This window comes from Sorex fumeus, unplaced genomic scaffold (assembly GCF_029834395.1).
Source record: "Sorex fumeus unplaced genomic scaffold, SorFum_2.1 ptg000008l, whole genome shotgun sequence".
Taxonomy (NCBI): domain Eukaryota; kingdom Metazoa; phylum Chordata; class Mammalia; order Eulipotyphla; family Soricidae; genus Sorex; species Sorex fumeus.
The window spans coordinates 52,652,425-52,674,115 of NW_026606065.1; the positions used below are offsets into that span (position 1 = coordinate 52,652,425).

At 40.6% G+C, this 21,691-nt stretch overlaps 1 protein-coding gene and 1 non-coding gene across 2 annotated transcripts in view; one reads left to right on the top strand and one right to left on the bottom strand.

Annotated features, from left to right (window-relative positions):
* TBC1D4 (TBC1 domain family member 4) overlaps window positions 1-21,691 on the top strand; it is a 96,751-nt gene that overhangs the window by 6,011 nt on the left and 69,049 nt on the right. The window contains exons 2-7 of the mRNA XM_056109836.1: window positions 146-691; window positions 2,689-2,778; window positions 6,474-6,578; window positions 13,238-13,370; window positions 20,947-21,038; window positions 21,320-21,430. Coding sequence (XP_055965811.1) covers window positions 191-691; window positions 2,689-2,778; window positions 6,474-6,578; window positions 13,238-13,370; window positions 20,947-21,038; window positions 21,320-21,430 — 1,032 coding nt within the window. The 5' untranslated portion in view covers window positions 146-190. The remainder of the gene's footprint in view (window positions 1-145; window positions 692-2,688; window positions 2,779-6,473; window positions 6,579-13,237; window positions 13,371-20,946; window positions 21,039-21,319; window positions 21,431-21,691) is intronic.
* Window positions 8,548-8,652, bottom strand: LOC130019462 (U6 spliceosomal RNA). The gene has a single exon (XR_008791790.1). It is a non-coding gene; the product is annotated as a U6 spliceosomal RNA (small nuclear RNA).

Consider the following 21,691-nt stretch of genomic DNA (forward strand, 5'->3'; position numbering starts at 1 on the left):
AATGTTTCATCTTAAGTCAGACCTGATTTCTAGACCTGATTTCTATATTTTATTGAGAATGAGTTTGTGCGGTAACAACAGGTCTGGGTATGGTAAAGATCTCCAAAGATTCAAATGAAATGAAGGTGTTCCTTTTTTCTTCCAGGTCCCGGATGTCATCAGCAGCATAAGGCAGTTATCTAAAGCTGTCATGAAAGAGGATTCCAGACCCAGCAAAGACAACGAGGATGCCTTTTACAACTCTCAGAAGTTCGAGGTCTTGTACTGTGGAAAGGTGACCGTGACCTATAAGAAGGCCCCCTCCAGCCTCATCGACGACTGCATTGAGAAGTTCAGCCTGCATGAACAGCAGCGCCTGAAGATCCAGAGTGGGGAGCCGGGGGTCTTGGAGGCAGAGGTGCCCTGTCCCTCTGCCGATGTTCTGCTAGAGGAAGACGACGTAGAGCCCAGCACCCTCCCGGCCTTTCCCGCCGTTGCCAGCCAGCGAGGGGGCTTCCCAGAAAGGATTTTGGAGGATTCCGGTTTTGATGAACAGCAGGAGTTCCGGTCTCGATGCAGCAGTGTCACTGGAGTCCTGCAAAGGAAAGTTCATGAGAGCAACCAAAAGCCACAGCCTCGAAGGAGACACGCCAGCGCCCCTAGTCACGTCCAGCCATCGGATTCGGAGAAGAACAGAACAATGCTGTTTCAGGTGCCCTGACCGGGGAGATGGGAAGTTTCATCATCTTAGCTCTACCCGGCAAGCCAGGGGCTGGACCTTCCTTGTCTCCACCCCACAGGGTGATAGTCCAGGAGGGAAGGATGAAAAGCAGAGAAGGATTTAGAGGCATAAGTGGAATGTGGATTCTAAGAATGAGGGAGCAGGCAAGGGAAGGTAGCAAGGAGGAAGTGGTTAATTGGGCATCTTGAAAAGAATGTTACTCTCGGTATTAGCATCATCTGCCTTCAGCTCAGTCTTAAATAAAATGCTGTTTAAGTACCTGCTGCAAATAGAGGATTTAAAGATGTGAAAACCAGAGAATGTAACTAGGTAGACCAGAAAGAGAAAGAGGGAATTTTTTAGAGAGAAAAAGTTACCTTTTCAGAGAATACAGTGTCCTCCTGCCACCCGGAGGACAAGAAAGATGGTTGGGGACCAGAAAGACAGTACTGAGGGGAGTTTGCCTTGCATGGGGCTGACCCAGGTTCAATCCTGGGCGTGCCATATGGGATTCCCAAGCAATGCCTGGAGTAACTTCTAAGTGCAGAGCCAGATTTAACCCTTGAGTGCCACGGGAGGGGGAGGGAGAAAGGAGAGAGAGAGAGAGAAAGAAAGAGAGAGAGAGAAAGAGAGAGAGAGAAAGAGAGAGAGAGAGAAAGAGAGAGAGAGGTTGGTTGATCATGTAGTGGATTTCTCATTCATGTAATTGGATATAAGCTGTAAAATAGAGGGAAAGGATAATTCTTTATACTAAACAGTAATTTCTGAAGTTATACAGGGTATCGAAAATGTGAAGTTCCACTTAAAAAAGAATTTCATATGGGATAATGCCCTTGTAGAGGTTCTTTAATGTTCTGCTTGTAATGTTTGAGCTTTCTTGAAAAATTTTCTGTCCTTTTATCCTGTGTGTTAAAGAATCCCTGAGAAGGAAATACCACAGCATGCTGTGGTAAACAGTCTCAGTCTCAGTGTCTGATACTTGCTTTATCGGACATTTGTGTGTGTGTGTGTGTGTGTGTATGTGTGTGTGTGTACATGAGCACACGTGTTTTGTTTTTGATAATTTCAGACATGTAATTTGTTATTAGCTCCCTGCCTCTTTTTATTTTTTTTTGGTGGTATGTTAAGCAGACTTCTCTCGGCCTTGGGCTGTTAGATTTGTTTATTCTTACCAGCTATAGTCCTTGCTATTAACTTTTCTCATTTATTTAAAAAATTTAGTGGTAGGGCGTTTGCCTTGCACGCGGCCGAAATGGCCAACCCAAGTTTGATTCCTCCGCCCCTCTTGGGGAGCCTGGCATGCTACTGATAGTATCTCACCTGCACGGCAAAGCCTGGCAAGCTCCCCGTGATATATTCGATTTGCCAAACACAGTAACAACAAGTCTCACAATGGAGATGTTACTGGGCCCGCTCAAGCAAATCAGTCAACAGCGGGAGGACAGTGAAAGACAGGACTCACCCAGTTCTAAATTTTAATTTTTATTATTGACCATTTTGGAAAATGTATGCTTATAAATTATAAATAGTATTTTTGGAAACCACAAGGCAATGTTTTATAGATTTCAAAAGATAAATATTTCTTACCTGAAATAAAAGGCTACTATATTTCATCAGTTTATACTAAAACAATCCTCCTGGTCTTTTAGACAAAGAAACAAATGTTTTGGGACAACTGGTATTGACTGAAGGGGTTCAAATATTAACTGAATTGGCTGGAGAGATGGTACTGGGGTAATCATTCTTGCTTTGCTTCAAACCCACTCTCGTTCTATCCCTGGCATCACACGTGATACAAGCAATAAACCCTAGCACTGCTGGGTATGACCTTTCCTTCCCTCTGAAAAAAAAATATTGGTTAGATTGATGTTGATGCATATGTTAGGTATATAGCACTGCATCTATTTTATTGGCTGAATATTTCACTGTAAAGTAAGTCATTAGAGCCTTTTGAATTGAAATAAAATGGAATGCTTTTCTTTTTCAAGGTTGGGCGATTTGAGATTAACCTTATCAGTCCAGACACAAAATCAGTTGTGCTTGAAAAGAATTTCAAAGAAATTTCTTCTTGTTCTCAGGTATGTATTGAAAGGACATCTTAGCATTTGAAGAAACCAATCATTATCTAGTTTCTAAATTAACTATAAAATAATTGGGTTTAAACCCAAATTATAGTATCACATTTTTTAAAGTGAATTTGTCATTAAAGAAGCATGTTCTTATGTTTTTGTTTATGGCAGTAACAGAACTGTGCCTTGGTCTCTCAGTGTCGTCACTGGTTCTCCTTCTTGCCACCATAGGTCCTTTTTTTCCTCTCCTCTTCACGTCACATTATCAAATTGTGTTCACTGATGGGATTTTTGTGGTGGTGGGTTTTTGGGGAAAAAAAATACCTTTGTAGTTAGTGTTTCTCAGACTCTTGGATAGTGGGACTTGTGGATACCTCTGAGTCATTTTGACATTTTGGGTGATGTAGTAGATAGCAAAAGGAGAACCAATTCTTTCTACTTTCATATAAATGCTAAATTTTGAAAAGAAGGGGCTGCTATATTTTTGTCCTTCATTTTAAAAATCACACAGTATTTTCAAAGTTTTGAATTATCTACCTGGTTGTATCCCAGGTTAGAATACGTACAAACTACTGTGAAAGTACCACAGAAATAATTTAGAATATTTATCCCTAAATCAGAGCTACGTATATTTTAAGAACAGGAAAATAACCCAAAGATGTTGGGTAGAGGAGTATGTAAGTAGCTATATGGGGAAGTTAAAAATATAAGAATGTCTTTGAAGAGGGCCCTGAAATAGAGAACTTGTTCTTAGCAAAATGTTGAGTGACCTGGATATTACCAAGATTTCTTTTAATTGTATTTATTTATTTAGGTAAGGGGTTTGAGGCAAAGCCTAGCTATGCTGAGGTCTTACTCCGGGCTCTGTGCTTAGGGGTCACTCCTGGTAGTGATCAGAGGACCATGTATGGTGCCAGGGATCCAACTGGGTCAGCATATGCCCGCCAAGTGCCTTTACTCTGGTACTATCTCTCAGGACTCTCCTTCCTATATTTTAGTATTGAAAAACCAAGACTGTTTAGAATTCAAAAAAGAAATAGAGTTGTCATCAGCGTAGGCATGGCATGCAGACATTCTTCTCTTTAAAAATGAATTTATATGCATATTGTTTGTTTCCAGTGACTATGTGTGGTGCCACGGATTGAAACTGGGCTGGTCATGTGCAAGGCAAGCACCCCACCCACTGTACTATTGCTCCAGCTCCCCGGTAAAGGATTTGAATGTAGAGGTTTTGGAGAAAGATTATTTATATTAACTAAAAACCTGTTTATTAAAAATTCCTGTAACCTGTTTACTGGGGATTCCTGCAAGATAAGTCCCATGAGGCCATGTATCTAATTCTGTGGTGTCTTATTCTGTGAGGCATTTGAGTAAGGTCTTAAGACAGAGCTTAATTCTTCAGATATTCAATAAATGTTGGATGAACATTTCTGCATGTTGGGTGTTGCTCCACCCAATGGGTAGAGAATAGTATAAGCTGAAACACTTCCTACCTTTGCAACCCAAGAGTTGCCTGTCCTAAGGTTGGAAGATAGTATGGGGGTTAAGACACATGCCTGACAAGGTAGCTGACCCAGATTTGTTCCTCAGCATTACATGAGCCCTCCCTCCCTCCCAGCTCCACCAGGTGTGACACTAAGAGTGGCCCAGGTAATTCTGTCACTGGGGGAGGGCTGCATCCTTGGACCCTTGCATTGAACCACTGGTCCAGGTGGTTGAGAACTGGCAGAAGTAGCCCCCCACCCCCTGAGCACTGCTTGGGAAAACCAGAAAGAAAAGAAGCTACCCTAAAAAGCTACATCGGTCATCCCCATACTTCTGATTTTTTTTTTCTTTTGGTCTGTCTGGAAGAGAACTAGTAGTGCTCATGGAATATCTAAATGAAAATGGAGGAAAGAAAGAAAACCAAAACAGATGTTTAATAGTGGTAACTTAAATGTGATTTTCACTTTTGCTCCTTTATGTTTCTTTAAGCAAGGCTTGTGTTCTAACATTCTGATTAAAAAGAAAAAAAAAAGAAAAAGAAAATGAATGTGAGAAAATTTGTAAAAGGCCTTTGACTAGAATAATTGTCAGGTTAAACTATGCTCCTTATAAAGTAGCCCTGGTCTTACAATTTTTCTCAAGAACTGAACTGTTATAATATAGCTGCATATAGGGGCATAGTTCTTTCTTTCTTTCTTTCTTTCTTTCTTTCTTTCTTTCTTTCTTTCATACATAACAACCATTACTTGCTTTGAAATTCGTACAGCTGTGTCCTTAAAGGTTTTCGGAATAAGGGAGTTTTTGAAATAATAAGTGGAATAAGGGAGTTATTGTCAAAGCATAAAGACTCACCAAACTAATGAGTCTTATGAACGTCCTATTTAATTACTCTGGTGTAAGATATTCTATAGGGTCCAGAGTGTTTATACAGAAGGTAAAGTGTTTGCTTTGCATATAGCCAACCCCATTAAAAATCTCAGCCTTACTATGACCCCCTGAGCACTGCTAGGGGTCATTCCTGAGCACAGAGCCAGAAATAGCCCTTGACTACCATCAAGTGTGGTGCAAACACCAACTCCCCTACCCCAAATGATATTCTCTAATCCGTAATAAATTTTATTAGATGAAAAACTGACATTCATATCACGAATTATAACCTCACTCCTTTTTATTGGACTCTTTTATAAGAGTTAATTTTATTTTTCCTACCCATGGGATAAATTGTGCTTATTATTACAAAAGTAATGGTTGCCATTTATCAAACATACCGGGTACTAGAATCAATATTTCTTGGTTCTAAATCTCAAACACTTCTGACAATATGCACCACTATTTCTGTTTTATAATGAGAAATGGTGCCGTGGAGCTAATTATTAGCACCCCACAACAATATCTCTTATCTGGTAGGTTGGTTTGAGCAAGATTGAAGCATAAATCTACTTGATACCAGAGACTGCATTCTTTTCCTTGGAATTTGGGTAATTGCAGGACAGTTTATTTATTTGTTTGTTTACTTGCGTTTTTAAAAGACTATGCTTACTATTAAAGTAACATGGTCCTGTATCCTTGAGATATTTGGACTTGGGATACTTATATTTTGGGTGACCAGAATTCACAGAAGATTTGGAATATTTTAGTGAGTATAGCTCTAGATATTTAGTTGGATTTCTAGGTATTTAGCAATGATTTGTGAACTTGGATTATTTCTCTAATCAGGGATCTTCTAATAGTTTGGCCCACTGAGTGTCTATCAGCAAACAAACATCATAATTTTTTCAAAGTCTTCCTTTGGGAGAAATTGCACGACCATTGAAATAGAAAACTGCTGTCATTTTTATCTTCTTATCCTCATATAGACAAGAACAGGGTTTCTGATGAATCATCAAACTGCCTAGTCTAAAGGGACTAATAAATTGAAAACTTCATTACTTGGAAATAACGAGTAGCAGATTTATTACAAACAGCAGTGGGATTGACCCTTCTGTTTTTCTCTGCTGTGACCCCAAGTCACCTTTGACAAAGGTGTTTGTCAAAGAAACAATTACTGTCCAAATCAGCCTCTTTTATGTATCAGAAGAGCCCAGTAAGTTTGGTTGGATGTGGAATCCCTTCTTGCAGGGCTGTGAAGCACTTGGAACTGTGAAAAAACAGAAAGATATTTCCATGTGGATGGTTCAGAGGACGTGTTTCCTTGACACTACACTTCTCTTCCCCTCTAGGGCATCAAGCACGTAGACCACTTCGGCTTTATCTGTCGGGAGTCACCAGAGCCTGGCCTGAGTCAGTATATTTGCTACGTGTTCCAGTGTGCCAACGAAGCTCTGGTGAGTGGTGTGCGAGCCTGTCTCAGGGCCTGCTGACACAGGGGAGAAAGAGGACATCTGGAAACGGGTTTTTTGGCCCTTCAAATCTTCAAATCACTGTAGAAAAACAAAAACAGAATGTCTTGGGGGATTTTTAAGCCAAGAGACTTTCTTGAATTGAACATTTAAATTGTGTGTGCCATCAGGAATATTTTTAAGAGGTCAGGGAGAAGACTAATAATAGAACTGCTAGTTTTTCCATTGCGCATGTCAGAAGATTAGGAAGACCTTTCCTCCCTTCGTTGCTATTACATCTCACAACAGAGAATGCTTGCAACGTTTTATGTGTGTGTGTGTGTGTGTGTGTGTGATTTTTCCTTGATACTATTTTTTATCTTTTTTATGTCTTGTCATTTTTATGATAATTTGTTTTTTCTTCAGATGTATTTTTTTATTGTGCTAACGTTGGTTAGGGCTAGAGCAATAGCACAGCGGTAGGGCGTTTGCCTTGCATGCAACTAACATGGCTGACCTGAGTTCGATTCCTCCGCCCCTCTCGGAGAGCCTGGCAAGCTACCGAGAGTATCTCGCCCGCACGGCAGAGCCTGGCAAGCTACCCGTGATGTACTCGATATGCCAAACACAGTAACAACAAGTCTCATGATGGAGATGTCACTGGGCCCGCTCGAGCAAATCGATGAACAACGGGAGGACCGTGACCGTGATCAACATTGGTTTACCAGAGGATACATTTAAAAAAATATATATTTGATGTTAGGGCCATGGTGTTGTTCACCTCCAAGGTGACACTTTCCCTCCACCACAGTCCATAATACTCTCTTAACTCACTGTCCCCCTGCCCCTTGGTAACTTCGGTTCTGTGGTCAGAGAGTATCTAGTCGCTTGTTTTCACTGAACATCATCATCTCTTCTGGCTGTGCTTCTTTCTGCACCACATGAGTGAGTATATATTTGTCCAGTAGGTACATGAGTGTATTATTTGGGTGAGAAGGATATTTATCCTTTTTCTTCTGTCTTATTTTACCTAGCATGATGCCTTCTGGCTCCAGCTGGGATGTAGCAAATGAGGCAAGCTTTCATCTCAATTCACAGTGGAGTTATTTGTTATTTAGAATTTTTCTTTTTAGTAAACTTGCATTGGTTTACCTTTGGCTTATATGAATTTCAGGAGTACAGTCTCACATCTCAGAATGTGTGTATATCTCTCTACTGTACTCACTACCAAAATTTGAATCACCAGAATTCTTGTGCCACTTGTCAAATTGAAACTGTCTACTCTTTATTTTGGAATTTGCAAGTCAATTATTCTCTCTAACACTTCTCCCCACCCCTTTTGTTGGAGGGGCAAGGGTATGCAGAGTTTGAGAAGAAATACATATGGCAAACTTAGAAATAAAATCTAAGTGACTAAACAGGTTCATGTATTTTTCCTGGATTTCTAAACTAGCTCCACTATCGCTCCTAATCATTTTATTTTATTTGCTTTTGGTTTTTTGGCCACACCTGCCTATGCCAGGGATCACTCCTGGCAGATTCAGGGGACCATCTAGGGTGCCAGTAATCAAATCCAGGTGGGCTGCTGCAAGGCAAACACTTTATTCACTGTACTTTCTCTCCAGCTCCTGTTTACATATATTTTTTCACTGGACTGGGAGTCCCATAAATCTTTCATCGTTTTGTAAGTTTTCAGTAGATGCTGACTGAAATAGCATTAGTTTATGACATGGTTTATATTTACTTCAAACATGGCATGTCATAATTCGAGATTTTTGTGCTCTCCATCATGATCCCTCCCCAAAATCTGGTTTCCATTCCTAACCATCAACTTGATGCCTTTGCCCTTTGCATCCCCCTTCTCTGACTACGTCCCTGAGTATTTCCAGGAGAACTGGTATAGTTGAAGTGTATCTTGAGTGTGTGATTGTGGTTATTCTTAATTTCAGGTAATCATTTTCTTTCTTTCTTTTTTAAAAATACGGAATGCTTCATGAATTTGCATGTCATCCTTGTGCAGGGGCCAGGCTAATCTTCTCTGTATCATTTCGATTTTAGTATATGCCCTGCCAAAGCGTGCATCATGCAGTCATTTTCTAGGTGCAGTCTAATTATTGGATAACTTGCCCTGAATGGAAAAACCTTATTTCCCACATCTCTTAGAGGTTTTGTTTGGAGGTTTTAGTATTTTGATGTCACCCTCATGGATATAGAATGAGTTTTGGGAATGGGGAGTTAGTATAAAAAGTCTGGGAACATGCTGCATTTTTTTCCCTACCTTCAGAAGATCTGTGACTAAGGCAACAGACCAGACTGGCTGAGAATGTCCCGTAACATTGATGCTGTATCAGAATCTCAGTTGTGGTATCATTATGCTAAAGAACAGGCTCCTGCTAGAATCTCTGAAACGCTATTTACTCTCATTTTATTAGTAAGCTCTTCATGGAGTGGTGAGACATCAGAACTGTAGGCTAGAAGAAAAATTAATGTAAATTTCCTGCCTAACAGTGGACGGACCTGTGACTTTGATAAAACAAAACAGTCAAATATTATAGAGCTAAGCAGTGTTAGGATTAATGTGGCTTGACAGCTGTGTAGGGCAAAGCATTGCAAAGCCACCAGTGCTGACTTCTCCAAGTACAAAGAATACACAACAAGCATTTTATTTTGCTTCTTTGTGGCAAATGCTGTGAATTAACAAATAGGATAGTGTTGTGGTGAGCACTGGAGGGTTCAGATGCTCAGTACTTCTTCCTTCTTTTGTAAAAGAGTAGTAGACAGAAGATGGCATAATCTCGTCAAACAAACCACGAGGTCTGTAAAAAATATTTCCGCTTCCTTCAAAATTGATTTAAAAAGGACCAGGAAATAAAGGAAGTTACTGCCACCACATAAAGACAAAGAAAAAATAAACTCCAGGGATGTTGGCAATAGTATCCAGGGAAAGTATAACCAAAAGGAAAGATAAATACTGTATTTGGATAGGGTCAGTAGTTTATGAAATTTGCATGATTCTAGAACATGTTGATAGAGGGAGATACAAAGTTTAGAAAGTTATCTATGTCTTCTGTTTTTACTCTAAAATAGATCTCGAACAATTAAGTATCGAGTAAACTGGGGAGGATAAATGGGAGCGAAGAGATAGATTCACTTGTGGGATCTGCATTTTCTTTTTTTTTAATTACAGGATTTATTTATTGCTTTTTTAAAAGTAATTTTGATTTTTGATTTTTTGAATATATTATAATGTGGAGTTGGAGAGATAGTACAGAAATTCAGGTGCTTACCTTGCACACAACTGACCCAGGTTTAACCCCTAGTATTAGTTATGATCCCTAAGCACTGCTAGGAGTGATTCCTGAGCACAGAACTAGGAATAAGCCCTAAGCGTAGCTGGGTAAGATCCAAAATCGAAAAAATATATTTATTATAATTAAACTAATGTGATTATAGTGGCGTTTACATTATGGTCTTGATGTACAGTTACCTGACCTCACTCCCACCAAAGTACCCAAGACTTCTTACCCATATCCCTGTATCACCTCCAGTTAATGTTCTTCTTTTCCAAGTTATTTGCTTGTTTAAACCTACATTTTAAGTGATGAAAGAGTTTCAGATGCTTCAACGATTGCTTATCAAGAACGTTTTTCATCTGAAGGAGCACTGAAGTTTCTGATATCATTTAGCTCAGAATTCCAGGAACAGGATTTAGGAACAGGATTCCAAACATGTGAAAGACCGTGTGAGAATTTATACCCAGCGTGGATAAGTGAACTTAAAGATCTGCTATGGAGAAAACTTCATCATGTGCCGATAAACTACTATAATTGGCCATTTGACAATTATTTAGAGTCAGATAGTTGGCATTCTTTATTGCATAGTTTGAAATTTTACATTTTCCCAGAGCTTTAAGACATGTGATGACTTGAAATCCTCATACATACTGTGATTTTTAGACTTATTGTAAAATGACATAAATTACTCTGGGAACTAAATGTTGATTAGCATTATTTTTACTATGGAGTTTTATCCTTCAACCATAAATTGGCTCACTGTCTTATCTCATATTTTTCTGCCAGGAATTTAATTTTACCTGATATAATGATAAGTAGACTTCCTTTTTGTTTATGATTAATTTATTTTTGACTATTTCTCTACTTTTAATCATTTATATAAACTACTAGTTTTTGTTGGTGCTTATAAACTAAAACAAATTGAACATTATATGTTAATTTATAGAATTAGTTGCTCTGTTCTATGATAAAAATTCATAGAGCAGCTAAAAAGAATAGTAGAGCTTAAAAAAATAAAACTGAAAATTTCAGAAGTTAAATAGAGGGGCTGGACCAATAGTACAGCGGGTAGGACTTGCCTTGCATGTGGCCAACCCAGGTTTGATTCCCAGCATTCCATATGGTTCCCTGAGCACTACCAGCGGTAACTCCTGAGTGCAGAACCAGGAGTAACCCCTGTGCATCGCTGGGTGTGACCCAAAAAGCAAAAAAAAAAAAAAAGTTAAATAGAACCTTTAGTAGCATTTGTGACTGAGAAATTATTAACTGCATTTTAGATAGCATTAAAATCTTTGTTTTATTTAGAAATGGAAAAGGAAGCATGTAAGTTCAGTATATATTGAAGATAATTTGCATGACAAATAACAAATATACTTGCTTAAAAGCTAAATAGATGACCAACTTTTTCAGTACTTTAAATGAATGAGAAATTGAGAAATAAAATGGAAATAGATACCTGCCTAAGTAATTGAAGTGACTTTTAAAATACTAAGACAAATGAAGTAAAAATGCAAAACCGTTATATATTCAAAAATTAGAAGTACTTAAATTTGTGATATGGTAAAGTTCAACCGAGTGACAACTGACTGCATAGTATCTGAGCTCTTTCAGTAGTTTTGGAAAAAAAATTTTCCATTTATTTCCAAGTCTTCAAGACTCACAGATGCAGAAGCATATTAAATCATGTGAGTAAAGACAAGGCTTTCTTTGCAGGGAGGGGAGTATCTCAAAACATTGATCAGGGGGCCATGGAGTATTACAATTGAATTCAGGGCCTCCATATGCCAGACTTGTGTTCTAGCCTTTTGAGCTCCCTCCCAAGCCCTGAAAACTCTGTATTTGTTTTTCGTGGGGTCACATCCAATGATGTTCAGGTATTATTCCTGGCTTTGCAATCAGGAATTACTACTGGATGTGCACGGGGCGACCATATGGGATGCCAGGGATCAAACCTGGGTCAACCACATGTAAGGCAATTGCCCTACCCACTGTACTATCATTTGGTCCCCTGAAAACTTCCTTTTATATTAGCTCATAGGGGAAGGGGAAAGAGTCTTGAAAAAAATATCATTTACAAGCATGGTAATTGGTTTTGAATATCAAAGCTGATCCAAATACTAATCTCAGCATTGCATACTTCCCCATGCAGAGTTCAGATTTTGATCCCAGCCCCTAGTGGATGTGAAAACCACACCCACATTCATTATGTCACAGTGAAGGAGATATGAGCTGAACTCATGGGCAAAGGATTAGAGTGAGTTATTAATTGATCTCAAGAAAGCAATCAGGAATCTGAAAGGCTAGATTCTGTCTGCTTGATCGAGTCTTTGGAAGAACAAGAGAGGAACTGTCAGTTTTCAAGTCGCTGGCTTAGTGTTGAGACCAATGTTAGAACTTCCCCCACTATCACAAATCAGAAGTGATATGATAGTAGATGAGAGACCATAGAGATAGGACTAGCAAATTTCACAGACTTCCTCTAATTTAAGCTCAACTAATTTTCTCCCAGAACTTTGCATAGAGCGCATTCTTTGTATTTTTTTTTAAGGTAAGGTAAAGGTAAAGGCCCTCCCGTTGATCGTCGATTTGCTCGAGCGGGCCCAGTAACGTCTCCATTGGAGACTTTGTTGTTACTGTGTCTGGCATATCGAATACTCTCGGTAGCTTGCCGGGCTCTCCGAGAGGGGCTAAGGAATCGAACTCGGGTCGGCCATGTTGGCCGCTTGTAAGGCCAACGCCCTACCCGCTGTGCTATCGCTCCTGGAGAGATAGCACAGCGGCTAGGGCGTTTGCCTTGCACGCAGCCAACCCGGGTTCGATTCCCAGCATCCCATATGGTCCCCTGAGCACCGCCAGGAGTAACTCCTGAGTGCAGAGCCAGCAGTAACCCCTGTGCATTGCTGGGTGTGACCCAAAAAGCAAAAATTTTTTTTAAACACTTAAAAATATTCAGAAAGATAAAGGAAATGGAATACTATTAAAACAAAACCCCTTTTGTTCTTTCCTCTGTATTGCTCACAAATTTAGATTTTTATCTGATAAACTACTTAATTAAACTTAGATATTTATCTGATAAACTACTTAATTAAACAGAGACCTGATGGACTATCAGTTAAACTGTGATAGCACAGCACTTTGCAGGATTCAGAAAAAGCATCTGAGTAACAAATCCGTATTCTATTACACACATGTCTGTGGTCTTATTTCACTCGCTTTTAATTATGTGTATAATAGGAGGTCTAACTTCAAGACAATATTTTCTCCAGACTGTAGTCATCAAAATTCCACTGTTATTTAATCAGCATCCATAAAGGCTCACTTGGCTTTTGGGATTTTAATTTTTATAGACCTGAGTTTTGTTTCTTCTTGCAGGTCGATGAAGTAATGTTGACTCTGAAGCAGGCATTCAGTACAGCAGCAGCCCTGCAGAGTGCCAAGACCCAGATTAAACTGTGTGAGGCCTGCCCTATGCACTCTTTGCATAAGCTCTGTGAACGGATTGAAGGTACAGTCAAATTAGCCTTGGCAAGAAAGGAATTTGCTTTGGCGTTTGGGATGTGAGAAAGTCACAGCTGTCATTGAATGGTTCTCTGTTCCTCAGCAAAGCAAGAGTCCCACCGCCATTGCTCTTGTTCAGCCAAATGTGTACTGCCAGTTTCTCCTAGGGGCTCTGCTTTCCCTACACTCTTGCTCTCTTATTTAGTTTTCTTTCCTTTTTCTTCTGAAGGCAGACTTGAAGGGACTTGTGTTTCTCACAGTTCTTAGTACTCTGCCTGCACAGTGTTACTGATCAAATATTTGTTAAATGAATGGAAGGCAAAAGCATCCCAGAATGTCAACTGTTTCTTTAAGCTATTTTTTTTTTCGGGGGGAGGCAGTTTCCTCTTACTTGATGGTGTGCTTCTATTCCCTAAAATTTAAGAACTGTAGAGAAATGTGCATGTTTTTGCAGGGACCTTTGATTTTTTGAGGGTGGTGATGGTGAGAAGTGACGGAAGGGGTACAGCCGGTGATGCTCTGTGCTCAGGGGTAACTGGTGATTGAATCTGAGCTAGCAGCATGCAAGGCGAACACTCACCAACTGTACGATCTTTCCAGCCCCTCTCTGGGACTTTTGAAAATGGTTAATAGTTGCGATAACAGAAAGTAGATGTTTTTAAAATGTGGCCAGGGAGATGGAGTTGGCCACTAAAAGAAGTCTGAAGGAAGGTACAGAGAGTAGGATGCCTCCCTTGAGGTCCATCAACCCAGGTTTTATCCCCAGCACCCCATATGGCCCCCCCAAACTTCCAGGAGTGATCCCTAAGCACAGAATCTGGAGAGAGAATGAGTAGGATGTGACTCTGTTCTTGCATACAAGTCTGAAAACTATCATGCGAGAGATAAAATCCAGTTTAACAAATGCTTGTATTTAGTTGGCACTGGGCACAGTGCTAGGCATTGGGATACAGAAATGATTGAAATATAGATTATGATCTCAAAGATCTCAAGTGTAGAGTGAAAGATAGAGACATGAGCAAATAAAGGAAATTCAGCACCACAGATTAAAATAGGAGGTGGGCTGGAGTGATCGCACAATGGGAAGAGTGCTAACCTTGCACACAGCCGACCTGGGTTCAATCCCTGGCATCCCATATGGTCCCCTGAGCACTGCCAGGAGGAATTCCTGAGTACAGAGTTGGGAGTAACCCCTGGGCATTGTTGGGTGTGACCCAACGCCCCCCCAAAAAATTCCCAAAATAAAATAAAAAATAAAGTAGATGGAGAAACTGTCAATCCCTGACATCCCATATGGTCCCCTGAGCACCTCTTGGAGTAACCACTCAGTGTGACCCAAAAAGCCAAAAAAGCCTAAAAAAAGAGTACTATTTAAATAATGATAGTTAGATCTAAATACTTATATTTTTATGGTGAGCACATTTTCAAATATCTGTAAAACATTTGCAAAAAAAAAAGAGAAAGAAAAAGAAGAAAAAACAGAACAACTCTAAACATTATTTGGTAAAGGGAATACTATAAATCTGAGGAGGAAAGATTGAATCATGCAGGAAATGGTGCAACCTCAATTTTCTCTAAAGGGCCTCAAATTTCTCTTTCCTTTTTTCCTCCCCAGAATGTGTTCTGGGTGGGTCTAAGTCCTCAGTGTAAACAAATTAAATATTAAAACCATGAAAGAAAGCAACAGTGTTCTTCAGGTCCTTGAACAAGGAAATCATTCTTGACACACAGAAAGAGGGAAGCTATCGAGAGAGGATATTGAGGCGTTCTGGGATATGGTCTATGTTGAGCCTGAACACTGAAGATGTTCCCCTTAACGATGCTGCCTCATGGCTAAGAAGGCTAAGAACCAGTCTTTGAAATTGTGCCATCCACTTGCAAAGCAACATAATGCCAGTTCTCAGAGAGAGTATCAGGAGACAAGAGTTTTTCGGAGTCAAATTACTTTAAAGCCTCAGCATTTGTGCTTCTACCTCAGAGTTATTTTCATCGAAGCACGTTAACTGTGTGAGTTCTAAACGTTGCTCGATGCTTTGGTACAAAGTGTGATACTTCAAGGACCATAGTCCAATTAAAATCAAATTGATAGCTGTAGACAGTGAGAAAGATATTTAAAGATATCTAGATGCTAGTGATTCATGTCACTCTAGTATTACAGTATTGCTGCCAATATGGCTCTATTAATAAGAAATTCTATTTTTATTATTTCAATGAGAGAACTTAAAGGTAAAGGTAAAGGCCCTCCCGTTGATCATCGATTTGCTGGAGCGGGCCCAGTAACGTCTCCATTGGAGACTTTGTTGTTACTGTGTTTGGCATATCGAATACATCACCGGGAGCTTGCCAGGCTCTGCCGTGCGGGCGAGATACTCTCAGTAGCTTGCCAGGCTCTCCGAGAGGGGCGGAGGAATCGAACTTGGGTCGGCCATGTTGGCTGCATGCAAGGCAAATGCCCTACCCTCTGTGCTATCGCTCCAGCCCGAGAGAACTTAGTCTTTTATATTAACTTAGCCTCTTATATTAAGTTCTTCCCCACGTGCTTTTCCTCTCTTTTCTACTTTCCAGTAAACTTTTCTACTTTCTTTTCTTTTCTCTTTTTTTTTTTTTTTTTGCTTCTTGGGTCACACCCAGCAATGCACAGGGGTTACTCCTGGCTCCTGCACTCAGGAATGCCTCCTGGAGGTGCTCAGGGGACCATATGGGATGTTGGGAATTGAACCCGGGTCAGCTGTGTGCAAGGCAAACTCCCTACCCACTGTGCTATTGCTCCAAGCCCCACTTTTCTACTTTCTAAGAAAACAGAAAAGAGAGAGAGAAGGATATTCAAGTATGCCAATGGGCACTTCACGGCCATTGTGAAATGAATTTCACTATTTAGAATGGAAGAAATGAACCAGCGTGTCTGTCTGTGGGCCGCGAGAATTGTAGAGGTGCTGTCAGGAGGGGAACTTAATCCCAACCTCAGAATGTGAAGCAAAAGTGATGATGAGCAGCATGGAAACAGAGCCTTTATATCCGCTCTTGTTTTCCTACACTAACATGCATGAAAGGTAGTGCCTGTTGGCAAGAACAAGTCACTCGTCAGAGATTCCAAATAGGCAGGAAAAAGGAAGTCCAATTGGATCCATGGTGGTGGAGTGACCATGTCTAATTAGAAAATAAATAAACTACAGCTGTCCTCAGTGCCACTGTTGAACTGAAGGCTGAAGAAAAGTAATGGGCTTACGGCCTTAGTTTCATATTTCAAGTGAGTGGTCTCTTTATTTTCCCTCCTTTTAATCTTTTCTCCTCTGAAGCGTGTAAACAAGACAGAAAGAGTAAATAACATAAAGCAGAAAGAATCATGTGAATCACGTCTTAGTTTATTGCTAAGGAGCCTCTGAAGGAGAGAGACTTTGTTAGCAAACAAGTAAGAAGCTGTGGAAGTGAGCGGAAATCACATCCCCAAAATGAATTCTAATGTTTCTGTGCTGTCCTGGAGGATGACACAGAGTTTGGCTTTGTCATTGCGGAAAGAAGGTTGTACTGAAATGTTTAAAAAAAATTTTTTTTCTCCTTTTTGGATTCCTGTAGATCCCGTGCAATGATTCGAAATAGCTACATTCTGGTAGCCTGTCATGTTTTGACAACTATAGAATGAATTTGAGTTCTTTTAAAGCAGTGCATATTTTTAAATGATTCCAGTGATCTCAAAGTGTTGGTCTGCCTGGGACACTTACAGAACTATAGAACTAGATATTCCCTACCTAACTGTAGTCATATCACTTTCCTAAGAGGAAATTCGTTCCTTGAATATGGACGGTCAGTTGAATCAGTTTAAATATGAGTGAAACTTTCTTTTTTTGAAAAAAACTATGAAAACAAAACTTTTCTATGAAAATAAGCTTTGCCCAAGGACTTAATAGAAACTATGTGCAATTCTATGATAGAAGTACAAATTACATGATATAAAGAGGTATAAACAATTCCTTGAGAAACAACTCTACTAAAAATGCCATAAAATACTGATGTTGCCTTTGAACTTTTATGAGCATAGAAAAAAATCTTCACGGGAGATTTACTGTCTAAGCTATAACTCTGCCTAGTGTGTAATTATTAATTTCATATTCTATGTTTCTTATTTGTTTGTTTTTAGGCCACACTCATTGGTGCTAAGGGCTTACTCCTGACTCTGTGCTCAGAGATCATACCTGGTGATACTCAGGGGACCATATGGGATACCAGGGATTGAACTGGGTAGGCTGTGTGTAAGGCAAACTCACTGCTTGCTGTATGATGTCTTCCTAGTTCTTATTCATTAGTCATTGTTTTATGGGGGCTTCCAGGATTCTTGGTAAACTGGGCTGGTGAGTCAGTATGAATGCAGAAGGTACTGTCATGCTGGAGATTTCCTGAGCCACCTGGCAGTCCTTGGGGACCTCCAGGGCCACATCTACCCGTGCCTGGAGGACCATGTGGTGCAGGGAGTCATCTGGGTTGCCCGCATGCGAGGCACTTGCCTTAATCCCTGTACTGTCACACCTCTTCATATTTTTTCTTTTATATATATATATAAAATATATGTATGGCAAAGCCTGACAAGTTACCTGTGATGTATTTGATATGCCAAACACAGTAACAAGTCTCACAATGGAGACGTTACTGGACCTGCTCGAGCAAAGCTATGAACAATGGGAGGACAGTGCTACAATGCAGTGCTATATAATATATATATGTATAATACATATAATATATAATGTCAGACTATGTAGGTTTAGAGATTTTGGGGAACCATATTTTTTTTTAATTTCTGTGTCCAGAAATAGGTTTCTTAGTTCACCTCTGAATTTCCACAGTGGCCAATTTATTAGCATGCTAAGCGTGATGTGACATTGTTCCGCTTTTGATTTAGTACCCTTTAGAAATATTTTGCTAAGAATTCTGAGTTAAAGATTACTGATAGAGAGCTGTTGATTTTGGTGAAGTGGTATTTTGCCCCTCCCATAAGAACAAACAGAATTTACTCTGTACTTTTTTTTTTCTTTTTGATGGGCTGGAGCGATAGCACAGCGGGTAGGGCGTTCGCCTTACAAGCGGCCAACATGGCCGACCCGAGTTCGATTCCTCCGCCCCTCTCAGAGAGCCCGGCAAGCTACCGAGAGTATTCGATATGCCAGACACAGTAACAACAAAAGTCTCCAATGGAGACGTTACTGGGCCCGCTCGAGCAAACGGGAGGGCCTTTACCTTTACCTTTACCTTTACCTTGATGCGTGGGGTGTGAGGTCAGTGGGTTTGGGTCACATTGTGCAGTGCTCAGGGTTTACTCCTGACTCTCTCTCAGGGATCACTCCTGGTGGGCTTGGGGGACCATCTGAGGGCTGGGGACCTAATCTGGTCTACTGAATGCAAGGCAAGTGCTGACCCACTGTACTATCACTCTGCCCCCCCTTACTGTGTTGTTTATTTTGTGTTATTTAAATTTTTTATTTCCCCTTTCCCATCCCTTCATTGTTGTCAATATTGTATGACTGGGGTTCTTGCTCACACACACACACACACACACACACACACACACACACTTGCAACACATCTAGTTGAGGTGCTTCCTGGTGATAACATTGCCCGTGGTGCTCATTGAGGTCTGTGCTTCTTTAATTGTGGTGCTGATACATGCTTGTCGGGTGGGGGGTGTCACAGTTTTTATTTGGGGCACTCAGGTCAGCATATGGTGCTCACATATGTACCCATCAGAGGCCAGTTGCACTTTCTGGCTGCGGTACGTGCACATCTTTTAATGTGGTGCTCACTGGAGCCACGCGCCCGCGCTGTGTTCCTTGCACCTATCCTATCTGGCTGCAGTATAGCCAGAAATTGCTTGTGGTGATCCCGTGGGACTGCTGGGATCTCCCTCAGCACATGTGGTGCAGAGGGTGACCTCTCAACCTTCCACTCTTAGAGCAGGCTTTGCTGGTTGGTGCTCATCTGTCCCTCTAGACCCCTCTGTTTTGCTTTATTCATTTGACTAACGTTCTGTTCTCAGTGTTTCTCATCCAGGCGCCATGTGGCTCTTTGCTGGACCACAGGTTTTTCCTAGGGAACCACACAATCTTGTAAGTGGGGCAGAGTTACTGCCTGAGATTATGGTCCTCATTAGTGGGATGGGGTGTGGAAGTGGGCAGAAGAAGGAAACATGGTCAGAAAGGGACCATGGTCAGAAAAAGGTTGAGAAACGTTCTTCTAGGTTTTCGACAGGTGGAACACATCTCTTTCTCTATTTATTTTATTTTATTTTATTTTTAATTTTAATTTTTTTTGCTTTTTGGGTCATACTCGGGGACCGTATGGGATGCTTGGGATCAAACCTGGTTTGGCCACGTGCAAGGCAAACGCCCTACATGCTGTGCTATAGCTCCAGCCCCCCCTTCTCTTTTTTAATTGAATCACCATGAGATACACAGTTACAAAGTTGTTCATGATTGGATTTTAGTCATACAATGTTCCAACATCCCTGCTTTTTTCTCTCTTGTGTGCATGCGGTATTCTTTCACTTTATTTATTTATTTTTTGCCATTATAATTTGCAATACAGGTACTGAAATACAGATACTGAAGGGTATCCAATCATCTGTTCTTGGGCACTCCAGTTATTTTCAGATTCTGGCTATTGTGAATAGTGCTGTACTGAACATAGAAGTGCAGATGGCTTTTCTGCAGTGTGTTTTTGGACCTATAGGGTATATTCCCAGAAGTCGTATTGCTGATTGGATATGGACGGAAGCTCAACTTCCAGTTTTTTGAGGAATGTCCATATTGTTTTCCAACAGGGCTTGACCAGTTGGCATGTATATTCCTTTACCTCCTTTCAGCATGCAGTTCTTGTCCAGAGTGATCATTTCCAACTGTCATTGTCATAGTGAACCCTTTTCTGTGCCTCCTCACCCCCACTAGTGGCAAGCTTCCAGCTATGGACCAGTCCTCCTGACCCTTATTTCTATTGTCCTTAGGTATCACTCATACACTATGTTTTTTTTTAATCTCACAAACACGTGTAATCATTCTATGTCTGTCCCCCTCTCTCTGACTCATTTCATCCAGCATGATACTCTCCATGTCTATCCATTTATAAACAAATTTCATGACTTTTTTCCCCCTTGGTGACTGTGTAGTATTCCATTGTGTAGATGTGCCATAGATTCTTTATCCAGTCGTCTGTTCTTGGACATTTGGGTTGTTTCCAGATTGTGGTTATTGTTAATAGTGTCACAATGAACACAGGAATGCTTTTCTGCAGTGTTTTTAGGTCCCTTGGATATATTCCCAGAAGTGGTATTGCTGGGTTGTATGGAAGTTAAATTTCTAGTTTTTTGAGGAATGCCCATATTGTTTTCCTAAAAAAGGCTGGACCAGTCGGCATTTCCAACAACGATGAATGAGATTCCCAGCACTGGTTGTTCTTTTGCTTTTTGATTGTGCCAGTCTCTGAGAACACATCTTGAGGAAACTGTTTCCGACCGTCCAGCAGAGGGATGAGCTGCAGAGCCCTCTGTCCATTTTACTTTCTACCGCATACACTTTATTACTTATCCTCATTATTTACCTCAGGTCTCTATCCGCCAAGAGCCAAGCTGGTAATACAGAGACATCTCTCGACTCTGACAGATAATGAGCAAGCTGACATCTTCGAGCGAGTCCAGGTGAGAATATTGATGGTCCTCACAGAAAAGACATAAAGAGGCTGAGTCTTCTCATCAGTTCCTTCCACACTGCTAGGTCTGAAGTGCAAGACTTAGATCTTGCCGTACAATTAATTCCACAGTAGCTAGAATGTCACTATGACACTCAAGCTTCTGAGAACAGCCAGACTCGCGCTTTATTTGTGTTTGTCAGCCAGACTGTCAGTCATGATACAAGGAGGCAAGTGAGAGTCAAAGCAGCTGCCGTGCTGTGGTGAACACTGGCTTTGTCTTTTCCACAGAAACTGAAGCCAGTCAGTGACCAGGAGGAGAATGAACTTGTGATCTTACATCTGAGGCAGCTGTGTGAAGCAAAGCAGAAGACACATGTTCATATTGGAGAAGGCCCGTCGGTGAGACGTTTTCTCCTGAACCTGCTGTTGTTTGGTTTACATACTAAGTTGAGATGTCACAGGAAATATAAAGGAATTTTCTTTGCTTTCCTCTCTCATCTTTTTTCTAACTATGGTTCTAAAAGATACCAAGCCCCACCCTGCATATTATGAGTTTGAATGTTTATTTACTTATATTTTTTTAGCTTTTGGGAGTCATGCCTAGCTGTGCTAAGGGACCACTCCTGGCTGAGCTCAAGGGATCATAGGTGGTGATGGGTC